At 43.4% G+C, this 12,514-nt stretch overlaps 1 protein-coding gene and 1 long non-coding RNA gene across 2 annotated transcripts; both read right to left on the bottom strand.

Annotated features, from left to right (window-relative positions):
* Positions 1-647: 647 nt before the first annotated feature.
* LOC139297100 (uncharacterized) lies at positions 648-2,615 on the bottom strand. Its single transcript, XR_011598464.1, has 3 exons — positions 2,586-2,615; positions 1,570-1,633; positions 648-1,035 (listed from the first exon to the last, which is right to left on the bottom strand). It is a non-coding gene; the product is annotated as an uncharacterized lncRNA (long non-coding RNA).
* Positions 2,616-6,507: 3,892 nt separating this feature from the next.
* Positions 6,508-10,521, bottom strand: tmub1 (transmembrane and ubiquitin-like domain containing 1). Its single transcript, XM_070919326.1, has 3 exons — positions 10,420-10,521; positions 8,782-9,302; positions 6,508-7,250 (listed from the first exon to the last, which is right to left on the bottom strand). The coding sequence occupies exons 2-3, from the start codon at positions 9,258-9,260 to the stop codon at positions 6,899-6,901; spliced, it is 831 nt and encodes a 276-aa protein (XP_070775427.1). The 5' UTR covers positions 9,261-9,302; positions 10,420-10,521; the 3' UTR covers positions 6,508-6,898.
* Positions 10,522-12,514: the final 1,993 nt, after the last annotated feature.

Genomic DNA, 12,514 nt, shown 5'->3' with positions numbered 1-12,514 from the left:
ACCCAAGTGAACTTAGAGATTGAGCCCTCGAGGGCGGGCGACCAATGGGCATGCAGTTTTTCATTTCACTGTGAAGTAGCTGCAGCCTCAACAAGCGTCATCGTGAGCACAAGGGCCTTCTAAATCCCCCACCCAAGTTACGTAATACAGAGAGCGGGAGGCAATAAAGAAACGCAGCCCGTTCAGACTGAAACTAACTGCAGGAAGGCTTCGTCTTCATGGAAGAGTTACAGCAGGTAACAATGAAAATAAAGTTATTCTTTAAATCAAAAAAGACTGTTATATTACCAAAAGATTTACTTGTTGGGAGAGTGCATTAAAACAAATGTATATTACACATTAATGGTTCAATCAGCATTTCTGAAGGTTCGCCATCATAACCAGTTAAAGTAGGACAGAACCAGTCAGGACGATGTGAAATGACATACATCATATTTATTCAGTCCTTCCCAGCAGTTTATAATAACTCCTGATGTAATTAACGCACCCTGGAGAAGATGACGGATGGATTAAACTGTTAACAGGCTGAATTCATTGAAGTTAGTTCAATCTGGCCTCGTTTGGGCGGAGCTGCAGGTTTGTGATCTGACGGCTAGTTTCTTGGCTCTGCAGGAGCTTCAGATACAGAAGAAACCACATAGACAAGATGAATTCAGAAGAGTTTAATACATTATAAACATGCATTTCATACCTTATGATCAATAACAAAAATGCACATGGTTGTACCGTTATACTTGTGAGGACCCTCATTGACATAATGCATTCCTCAGCCCCTTATCACAACTAGACACCTACTCAACCTGAACTTTAAAAACCATCTCTAAACCCTCAAACAGCCCTTTGAAGGTCTGTCCGAAAGCAAGGACTGCCCAAAATGTCCTCACTCCCCAAGTCTAAAACTCAAACTGGGGTCTTTCCCAGTATAAAAGACACTACAGACTGGTAACCAGTTGTCCTCAGGCTGCTGCCACAACACTGAAGTTTACCTGAAGATGGTCAGAGAGAGAGAGAGAGAGAGATGACATCCTCTGGAGTCTGAGAGAGGACAGATAGACAGCTGTTTAGACAGTAGACATTGAAGTTTGAACTTTTTATTTCACCGTTACTGAAATCAATTGAGACTTTAAGCCTGAAAGTTCATTGTTTAACAAAATAATCCAACACTGGGCAGCAACAGTTAGATTAACCTGTTGATTTTAAACAATGTCATTCAATTACATAGATTTAGTTTTTTAGCCCGGGAGCTCTTTAGCTCCACCATAGTGGTTTCTTCAGTCAGCTGACATGGGATCAGATGAACGCTTCGGTCAGTCTTTGTCAGGGCACCCCCGCTCTGAGAACACACTGTCTGACGGGGGCGCTACAATTCGGCCTTTTGTTCACATCATCTCCCAGCTGACACCAACCCCGCCCACTCTGGCATCACACCAGCTGAGTGAGCAATGATTGGACAAAAGTCTGACATGATTGAATAGCAGTGATGATTTCACAAAGCAGGTGTGATGAGATGACAACCTTGTTGGTGATGCTGATGTGTGATTGGGTGTTTGTTCCGATGTGAAGACTCACCATGTTGGAGGTCTGACCTCACTGATGACATCACAGCTTCATCTTTAGCAGGTCACAGATCGTTCTGTCAGAGCCAATCAGAGAGCAGAGTAAATCAACAGGCAGAAACTCACCTGAAGACAGGTAGACTCAGATCAAACTTATCCTGTTCCTCTATAAACCCTCTGTGAGATGCCTGGATCAGAGTACGCTTCAGTCCGGTTTTGTCACAGCCCCCCCCTCTGTGAACAGACTGCTTGGGGGGGGGGGCTTCAGTCGGCCTTTCATTTCATCACTTCCAGGTAAACAAATCTACACAGCTACAGAGTCAATCATCAATTATTGGTCTCCATTTTGTGACGCTCAGCATGATGTGGCTGTTGGACTTCGTGAAGCCAGATAAGCGAAGACATCCTGGTATGTTGAACCTGGTTCACGGTACAGGCCTGTTTCTGTTGAATGTTTTAAATATTCATATTTCAACATAGAGCAGAGACTGCTGGAGGGAGGAGAAGATGAGTTTTACTTTAACCACGACTGCATTCATGTTTGTTAGAGCCAAAGGAAGGAGCAGGACATCTGGCAGGAAGTGAGGACAGAGCTGCTTATACACATTCAAACTTCACAATTGTGAATAAAATGTAAAGAAAACCGATTTAGATTCAAACCAACGCATGCGCACTGACTGACTCAATATGCCTAACGTTGCATTGTTAGCCAGACAGGGCGAGTGGTAATTTTGCCGCCATGTTCTCAAATATTCCCGCCACACACATTGTTTTCAGTCCTTTGTTTGTTGAAACAGAATTTGGACTGCTGCGTACCTTTAACGGCTCCATGAGGGCCGCTTGTAGAGGAACATGGAGCTAACGTTAGCAGCCCCTGCTAAATTAGCTGGTTACCACAACTCTCTGACGCGGTTATCTTTACTTCTCAGTGAAAAACAAGCGGCAGCAGCAGAGACAGCAGACCGACCACAGCTGCTCAATGCTCCCGAAAAAGCAACTCTTTGTTCGGTTTCAGTGCCATTGACTCACCTGGTAGCTTCCTACCGCCAGCTCTCTGCAACCAGCCAGTCGGCGCCATAGTGTCTTTATACGATCCAGCAACCAATCACAGGTTGTTATTCTTCTTCTGCTGGTGTTGTTTGTCGAGTAGCTTTCAGCTCATGTGAATTACCGCCATCCTCTGGGCTGGAGTGTACCGGCCTGATATCAGACCTTTTTATTCCCAAAAAATGATTCCAACAGTGGAAGTGTTCACAATTTACAGAAACAGACTGCCTTGTAGTAAGACACTGTATGTTGTTGTTCATCATATGTATCTTCTTTCACCTACTTGTATGTACATAACAGCTAAATGTTTGTTTACCTTTGTTCAGCTTCATTCTCCTTCATTCTCCTCACCTGTATTTCTACTCCTGTTCAAGTACATTGAAAGCAACAAAAAGACAAATTCCTTGTATGTGTACACATACTTGGCCAAAAAAGCTGATTCTGAAATCCACCCCACACGGACAAGGAACAGATCATTGGATCAAAAAAAACATTTTTTTAAATACCTGCCATTTCTGCTAATCTGATGTAGAAACACATGAACACTGACAGCTGCACATCTATCAAATGTTAGACTGATTTGTAATCAAGTTCATATTGCCTGCAACCAAAATGAATCTTATCTTTAATGAATTATCAAAGAAAAAAGTAAATAATAGATAAGACAGACACACAAATCAGGAAAGCTAATGATTTGTCTTCAGCTGTTCAAATTAAAATACAGCTTATTCCTGTAAATGGAGAAATATACTTCGAATAAAAAATGTTTATATATTGAAGTATATTAGATACAAATAATAATAAAATCTAAATACAACTAAATTATAATAACAATAGGATAAAACAAAATAATAAAATATAACTCAAGCTACAGCTGGATTAATTGTAATAATATTACTGCACACCTTTTTTATTTTACAAAATAGCGAATGCAGTAGAGAGAGAATATATATATATATATATATATTGTCTATTTGTTTCCATAAAGAAAAAGTGAAAATAATAAACAGTTAAAGGAATTCTGAATGTTTTTTTCTGATTTGTGAGTAAAACTGCCTGCCATGCTGCCTTTACGGACTGCCACTGGAATCGGATGTTCTGGCTTCTGCGTCCTCACCTGATCCGGCTGGTGGACATGGTCCTGGTGGAGCTGGATGTATATATATATATATATATATATATATATATATATATATATATATATATATAAAGGTGTGCAGCACCTGGAGAGAGTGCTGATCTTCCACTCCACAGTGAGCAAGGCCAGAGCCAACATGGACGCCATGACACCCATCGTACAGGTCAGTCAGTCTCTGAGCTCTTCCTGTCTGCGTTGTTGTGAAACTGCTGAAGTGACCTGCAGCCTGTGACGAGGTTTCTATCATCCACTGCCGCTCAACAAGGACTCAAACACACTGTAACATGATATGTTTAAATCAGACTCAAGCTTCATATTAACTTCTGATAAACTTTTAAATATATTTGCATACAGAAGGGGGACAGTGGATTTTGTCTTCTATCAGCTCCATTCGAAACATTTTCTGATCTGTAGTCCAGTATAACCAGTCAGAAAATGAGTGGTCTTACTGCTTTTGTTTTAGTTATTTTATTCAATTGAACCGTCATCATCAAAAGAAGAGATAAAGAACATAGAAGTAGATAAAGTTTGGTTGCAGGACAGTAGTCTGTATCCGTCCATCGTGTTACTGCACCTGCAGTGCTGGGCGGAGCTTCACCTGCTGCAGCGCTCTGGTGACTCACTGCTGGAGGGCGGAGCTAGAGAGCAGAACTAGCGACACATCAGAGAGGAGCTGCTCAGGTTAACAAAGGTAACCACAGGTTACACCTGAGGAGGAGCATGAGCAGGAGGAGAGGCAGGCGCCGATGTGACTGCTGTGTTCTCAGGTGAACAGGAGTCTGTATGGAACTGAAAACTCCTCTGAGTCCTGGATCAGCTATCCAGCTATGACCACATCAATGACAAAGTCCAGGACAGACTGTTCCAGCTGCGGCTGAGATCACTGCACTTCCTGTCTGACAACATGAACCCACAGGTAAACTCACCTGGAAACACCTGGAAACACCTGTGTCAGCCTGAACTGTGCTGTACAGATAATCTCATAGATTCTTGTTGGTGTTGTTAAATGAATCCAGGTGTTTTTTACAACAACCAGCTTACTGTGTTGAAAGTTCAGTGAAGCTGAATTCTGTGACTCCTTCTGAGATAAACACAACCGATCACAGATCAATATCTGCTAAAACCAAGCTGAGCAAAATCAGACTCTTTACTGCGCTCTACTGCGTTTCTTTACTGCGCTCTACTGCGTTTCTTTACTGAGCTCTACTGCGTTTCTTTACTGCGCTCTACTGCGTTTCTTTAGTGAGCTCTACTGCGTTTCTTACTGCACTCTACTGCGTTTCTTTACTGCGCTCTACTGCATTTCTACTGTTTCTTTACTGAACTCTACTGCGTTTCTTTGCTGCGCTCTACTGCGTTTCTTTACTGCGCTCTACTGCGTTTCTTTAGTGAGCTCTACTGCATTTCTTTAGTGAGCTCTACTGCGTTTCTTACTGCACTCTACTGCGTTTCTACTGCGTTTCTTTACTGCGCTCTACTGCGTTTCTTTGCTGCGCTCTACTGCATTTCTACTGCGTTTCTACTGTTCCTTTACTGAACTGTACTGCATTTTTTTACTGTGCTCTACTGCGTTTCTTTACTGACAGGTAAACTCACCTGACATCTGTGTGTGTGTTTTCAGTGTTCAGTCCTCAGCAGGTGACTCAGCATGGTGTCGATGAAGAGTCTCTATCTTCCTCCAGGTTCCCTCTGACAGAAACCATCATCCTGCTGGAAGCTGCAGGAGTCGAGCTGGCTGAACACCTGTCAGCACAGCTACAGGTAGTGACATCACTCTGACATCACTCAGACATCACTTAATTGTTTGTTTATTGTGCATTTAAAATAAAGTTTCACCACATTTAAGAAATCAGCAACGTTTTAATAATTAAACAAATCTAAACAGTAAAATAAGTGCGTTCGGTTATTATCAGCTAATGACGTCAACTACAATCTCTACACGACACGACGCTAACAGGCAGCTCACTGTGTTACTATGGTAACCAACATCATATATGTGGGATGTCTCTGTTATCTCTCCACATAAACAGCAGCTTCACATTAGAAAACCTCAAACCTTTGCTTGTTGTTTGTCTGTTTGTTCCTGTAAACCTTAAATGTAAACCCATTTCAATTTGGAAGAACATGAAAGAAATATTGTACATTTAATCAGCGTATTAAATTATGTTAAATATTTATCTGTAAATCTGTGCAGCAGAACAGGCTGATATTTCACTTCATATATATAGTGTGTATATAATATGTATGCCTATGTGTGTATATATAATAATATGAAATCTGAAGTTGTTCATACAGAAAGGCGTTTGTTATTCAGCCTCCTGTATTTTATATAAATGGGGTGAACAAAATAATAGAAACACCACACCAGCAGCACAAACTCTGTATCTCCTCCACAAACTGAACATTAGAACTTCATGAAGGAGGATTTAAGGAGGACTGTCGGAGTGTATTTCATGTGTGGCCTTCTCTCAGACTACACACTCATTTCATCTTCAACAAAGACAAGTTTAAAATCTTAGAGAAACATTGAGTGAATAAATAATGAATATTCTCATTAGTATAAACCAGTAATGTTGACATGTGTGTATACCTACTGCTGAGCAGAGATGATTAGCATGTAATAGTACTACTAGAGGTATCAATACTACTGGTACTTATTTACATACCACTACTTCTGCTAATACTGCTGTTGATGCTGCCATCACTTCCACTACTGGTTACTGGTAGAACTATTGATTCTTCACAGACTCAAAGAACCACGACAAGATAAATAAATGATTTAATAGAATTTCTTTCTCTTCAAAAGCTGTAATTTAATTTACATGTTCCTCTCCTGTTCACACAGACAGAGAGACAGACAGAGAGACAGACAGGTCTGGTCTATAGTCTGGTGCTGGTCTGACACCAACCCCCTTCAGGACCACCAGAAAGTAAAAGAGGCACGATGATGAGAAACCTATAGAGAAACGTTATCTAAAAAAAATTAAAATTAAAGTCTCCATGGCAACAGAAAAACAAACAAACATTAACTATCGGTGTCTGTTTCGTCCAGTGGGTCAGAGTCCCGGCCGGCTCGGGGTAAGAGGTCACAGAGAGAGCTCCGCCCCGGCTGCTGACATCACCACACAGACAGAGGCAGCAGCCAATCAGAGAGCAGCTAGCGGCGGTAGACTCCGAAGGCCACCAGGCTGAGGAAGATGGTGACTCCGACCAGCGAGGCGGTGGCCGGGGCGGTGAAGAACTGCCGGTACTGGATCTGACAGTACCACAGCACCGACAGCATGAGAACCAGCAGGGGGACCATCAGGCTGCCCACATTCAGAGCCACCTGCACCTGGTCGGCGGGCCGCGGCCCCCCCGCCGCCCCCCGGCTGGCATGCTGAGAGATGTGACAGTGCAGGACGCAGTTATGGACCAGGTTCAGAGAGGCCAGAGTCTGAGCGTCGTCTTGCAGCAGCTGACCCTGATAGATCAACCGGACCTGCTGCTCCTGACCCGCAAAGTAGGTCCTGAAAGGGCAGAGGTCAAAGGTCAAAACCAGCCACAGCACTCAGCACAACCACAACATTGTTCGTTGTACGGATATCTCAACTTAATGACAGCAGGTACATAAAGTTCATAAATTATGTGGAGGCGCGGCTGTAAAACCAAGTGATTGGACCATTTCACACACCCGAGTCACATGACCTCTTATTGATTTGTTTTTAAAGCCGTGTGAGTGGTTGCTAATGTTTGCTGACGAAAATCTGGACATAAACTTACTGCTGAAGCTTTAATCAATGCATTTTCATATCAATGTTGGCATTTAAAAGGTCCCACGTTGTAGAAAGTGGGATGTCCATGTCTTGTTGGATTAAAGCTGCTTGACCTGATATATAAATACTGTGAAAGGATCAAAACGCTCAGAGAAATGCACACAGCCCGTATTCAGACACTGTGCCTTTAAACAGGCCGCCAGGACTTCTGTAAGGTTGTGATGTCACAACTATACAGTCACCGCCCTCAGCCACGCCCCCAGCAGGTCATCTGCTCCAATCACAGCACCACCCACCCAAGTACAGTGACGCTCATCCACCCGCTCAGTCTGTCTGAGTTACTTGTTCAGTTTGTCTAAAACGGCTTGTTTCAGACAGAGGGGGGAACTGAGGGGCTGCAGAAAGGGCCAGGAGGAGATACATAAGGACTTTTATCAACTGTGACTCATGCAAAGCTGCTCTAGTGGAGTCCCAGAATAAAGATACAGAGCTGAAATGAGCAGAATATGGGTCCTTTAAGAGGAACAATGCTGATCAATTACTGACATCACGTTACGTTGGGATGTTGTTTTTCCACAAATGTCTCACACAAAATCAACACAACTGCACCCCCAAACATCATCGTGATCATTGGGGGATGTAAACAGGAAGTATAATGTTGCTATGGAGACAGTGAATTAGCTGTGGGCTACAACTTGAACCCTGTTGTTTCAGTCTATATTTGTTTCCATTGTGTCAAATTGTCTCCATTACAGTAGCTGAATCCGCTGTTAGCAGCTCCTGGCTCTGGCTTGTTTGTTTCTCTTTAAACCAATCACAATCGTCTTGGGCGGCGCCGGGCGGAGCTGAGCCCCGCATGCAGCGACGGTGACAAACCGACAGGAAGGGAAGGAGAATGAAATAGTCAGCCAATAGCAGACTTATCCCAACAGCCTACATGAGGTGACTCAGACTAACTCTGGAAAGTTTTGACTCGAAGAAGAACTCGAAGGAAAGAAGGACCTTCATTTTCTCCATCAGCTGGGAGTCGCTGCTGTCGCTCCACCTGCTGACAAAGCTGCAATAACTTCCTGTTGTTTTTACAACACCTGCATGCACCTGTCCACGCACAGTATCTATGTCACCCACCTTCAGCTTTCCCTCTCCCCCCTGGGGAGGAGCCTCACAGTCTGAAACCTCTGGTTTATGGCAAAGTTTAGAACTGACTTTCTGCTCTGATACATTGACCAATTACCAATTACAACTGATGCAGTAGTGATGCAGTAGTGATGCAGTAGCGAGTTACCGTTTGATGTATCCGATGGTGTCCTGTGGTTTGACCTGAGCTGTTCTCTCGGTGTCGTTGAGAAACTTCAGTCTGAGCACCATGTTCCTCTGAGAGGACGAAGACTCTCCTCCTCCTCCGCTCCTCACACCATCTCCATCTTCTCCTCCTCCTGTGTCCCCCCTCCCTCCCCCCTCCCCCTCCTCTTTGTCCCCCTGGGGGGAGGTGTTGGTGGGTGGGGCTTCTGTCAGAGAGCTGTCACTCACAGAGCTGGAGGGGGAGGATGATGATGAAGAGGTGGTGTTGGTGAAGGAGGGGGACGTGTCCTGGTGGGCAGGGCTGCTCCTCAGTGAGGGGGCAGGGCCTGTGGTGGAGGCAAACAGGTGTTCTGGGGGCTCGGAGGTGCGGGTTGAGATCCAGGCGAGCAGCAGCACCAGGAGGAGCAACAGAGAGGCAAACAGCACCGTCACCTCGTCTCCTACACCTTCAATCAGAGCCATCGCCTACGGCAACGCCCACTGAGGTCAACACAGGTCACACACCTGCAAACAGGGGCCGGGGCTTAGGGTTAAGGGTTACAAGGCAGTATGAAGATATTAAAACAGTAATGATTAGTATGTAGTCTGTATTTGGGACACAGTGACAGTCTGAGAACAGGCAGGGGGCTCTAATGAAAGACTAAGTGCATGATAGGAAGTCAGTTCAGACTTAAACAGGAGTGAAACATCAGATTGTTTAGGACAGTTAAATAAGAATCATAAAGGATCATTCAGCAGCTGGTCAGCGTTAGCTACCTGATGGATAGAAACAGTAGAATCTGAACACTCTTAACACCTCGTCAACAAACACAAACAGATCTCAGATCAGTGTTTACAGTCTGTTCCTCTGTGATGTTACTCACAGTCAGTTAACCACCTGGAGTCACATGAGCAGGGGTTCATTCAGTGAACCAATGACATCACAGTTTACTGGACGGTCAGGACTCAACACGGCTGATGTGACCTACGTACCTAAAACAACCTCTGAGTGGACGTAAATCAGCTTCATTTATTCAGTATTCCTGCATGTATTCCTGCATGTTGTCCTGCATGTAGTTCTACATGTAGTTCTACATGTTGTCCTACATATTCTTTCCTGCATGTTGTCCTGCGTATTGTCCTGCATGTATTCCTGCATGTTGTCCTGCATGTATTCCTGCATGTTGTCCTGCATGTAGTTCTACATGTTGTCCTGCGTATTGTCCTGCATGTATTCCTGCGTGTAGTCATGCATATTGTCCTGCATATTGTCCTGCATGTTGTCCTAGGTGTTCAGGATGCTCTGCATCCGGACTCACGTACAGTTTGGGGACGTACAGGTGTAGCTGCGGCTCACGTGACCGAGCTGACGGTTAGCTGATCGGCGGTCAGTCCGGACATTAGCCCACAACTCGACTTTAACAACATGACAGTAGCCACCTGCTTCTATCAACTAGCTAAACTCACTTTGATACTCTGCTAAAATCCTGAGCTAACTGCTAATAGCGTTTAAACTCACAGCCGGGCAGGAAGTCATCTAAGCTACATGCTAACTGCTCTCAGCGTCATTTACCAGCTCGTCAACAAAACTTCAAATAGCGTCAGAGCCTCTGCAGATAAACAAGATCAAATCCAAACTTACTGTTCAGCTTCTAAACCTCATATCAGAGAGCGTTAGCCTGCAGGCTAATCAGGGTAATCTGTTCTGACTCCTGCGCTCCAACTTCCTGCTTCTTCTCCTCCGTCTTCTTCTGTGGTTCTGACTGAAGTGACACAACAGTGACGCTCTGCTGCCTCCTGCTGGACATTAGCTCTGTGGCATTTATTGAACTCCACGTAATTATTATTAAGCAGCGGTGGAAAGTACCTAAGTACGTTAATCAAGCACGGTATTTGTACTTTACTTTCGTATTTTCATTATATGCTACTTTATACTTCTGCTGCACAACATTTATCTGACAGCTTTAGTTAGTTCACATTAATAACAGACAGGTAGACAGGTGGGCAGGTATACAGGCAGACAGGTAGACAGGCGGACAGTTGGACAGGTAGACAGGCGGACAGGTATACAGGCAGACAGGCGGACAAGTATACAGGCAGACAGGTGGATAGGTAGACAGGCGGACAAGTATACAGGCAGACAGGTGGACAGGTAGACAGGTGGACAGATGGACAGGTGGACAGACAGACAGGTAGACAGGTGGACAGACAGGGCGGCATGGTGGTGCAGTGGTTAGCCCTGTCGCACGGGAGGTAAAGCTGGTTAGAGCGGGTTGGGGGTTGGAGACCAGCACCTTGCATGGCAGCTCGGCCATCAGTGAGTGAATGTGTGTGAATGAGACTTAGCTGTAAAGCTGTAGAGCTGTAGAGTTTTCGATGTTGGTTTTGGCTCGACACAGTTTGAACTTTGAACTTTTTATACAACTTTATTAGAGATAAAACCTCTGGGATAAACTGCAGGTTTAAATGACAACATTGGCTGATGAGAAGCTTTTATTGTGAAAGATCAATTTTCCGCCTGTGTAGAAGAGAAAACAGATAATACAACGATTTTGGTTGTTGGAGTTTTTATCTATATTGCATATATAAATATGCAGTAATAATACAAAAGCACTGTATAAACACGTCATCAAGTCACAGGCTGTTGGTGCTCCTTCATGTTTCCTTCTCTGTTCAAATGTCTATTTGATTTATTGTAGTTTTTACTTTTTACTGTTTACTTGCCTCCACTCATTTGATTCTGTTTATATACAGTACATTCATATAAATATATATGTAAATATATGTGTATATATATATATATATATATATATATACACACATTTATATGTATTCAATTCAATTCAATTCAATTTTATTTATATAGCACCAAATCACAACAAAAGTCATCTCATGACACTTTACAAATAGAGCAGGTCTAGACCGACTCTTTATAATGTGATTACAGAGACCCAACAGTTCCCACCATGAGAAGCACTTTGGAGACAGAGAGACAGAGACAGACAGAGAGAGACACACATAAAGACACAGACAGGCAGAGATGTATGGCAGCACCAGCAGTAGCCATAGCAGCTATAATTATAATAATAATGGAAATATAACTGATAATAATAGTTACAGCTGTTATAATAACTGAGATATGATTCATAATAGTACTAACAGCTTTAATAGTAAAAGAACTACGACTAATAATAATAACTGTAGTGATGAGAGTCAAGCAGGCCCATGGCAGCAGCAGCCAGGCGTACCAGGACCACGATCCACAGGAACCTACGAGACGACAAAGCACAAAGAAACTCCAGGAAGATATAAAGTTAGTAACATGCATTGGAGGGAGATGAATGTGCAAAGATGAAGAGGGAGAGGAGGAAAGCTCAGTGCATCATGGAAAGTCCCCCAGCAGTCTAGGCCTATAGCAGCATAACTAGGGTCCAGGCAGGCCTGAGCCGTCCCTTAACTATAAGCCTTATCAAAAAGCAAAGTTTTAAGCTTTTGGAGACTCTAGGAACCACAAGCAACCTGCATTCTGGGAGCGCGGTGCTCTCGTGGGGTATTAGGGTACTATGAGCTCTTTATATATTGATCTTATTGTATCTCTTTCATTATTATGACGTCAGAATGTACTTTAAGTAGAAAACAGGGAGTCACCTGTCATTATTTATTGTTGTATGAGTTATTATATTGATATTAATATAAAAACCACAGTTTGAAATAATTAAGTAATATTGATTTGTGTA

Source organism: Enoplosus armatus, chromosome 14 (genome assembly GCF_043641665.1).
Source record: "Enoplosus armatus isolate fEnoArm2 chromosome 14, fEnoArm2.hap1, whole genome shotgun sequence".
In the NCBI taxonomy this organism is placed as follows: Eukaryota; Metazoa; Chordata; class Actinopteri; order Centrarchiformes; family Enoplosidae; genus Enoplosus; species Enoplosus armatus.
This window is presented reverse-complemented; position numbering and strand designations above follow the sequence as displayed.

Excerpts from the sequence above, each read along its gene's own strand:
- tmub1 (XM_070919326.1), bottom strand. The coding sequence starts at position 9,260 with ATGGCTCTGATTGAAGGTGTAGGAGACGAGGTGACGGTGCTGTTTGCC. Across the intron at positions 7,251-8,781 it reads ACCATCGGATACATCAAACG|GACCTACTTTGCGGGTCAGG; the intron begins GTAACTCGCTAC and ends CTGCCCTTTCAG.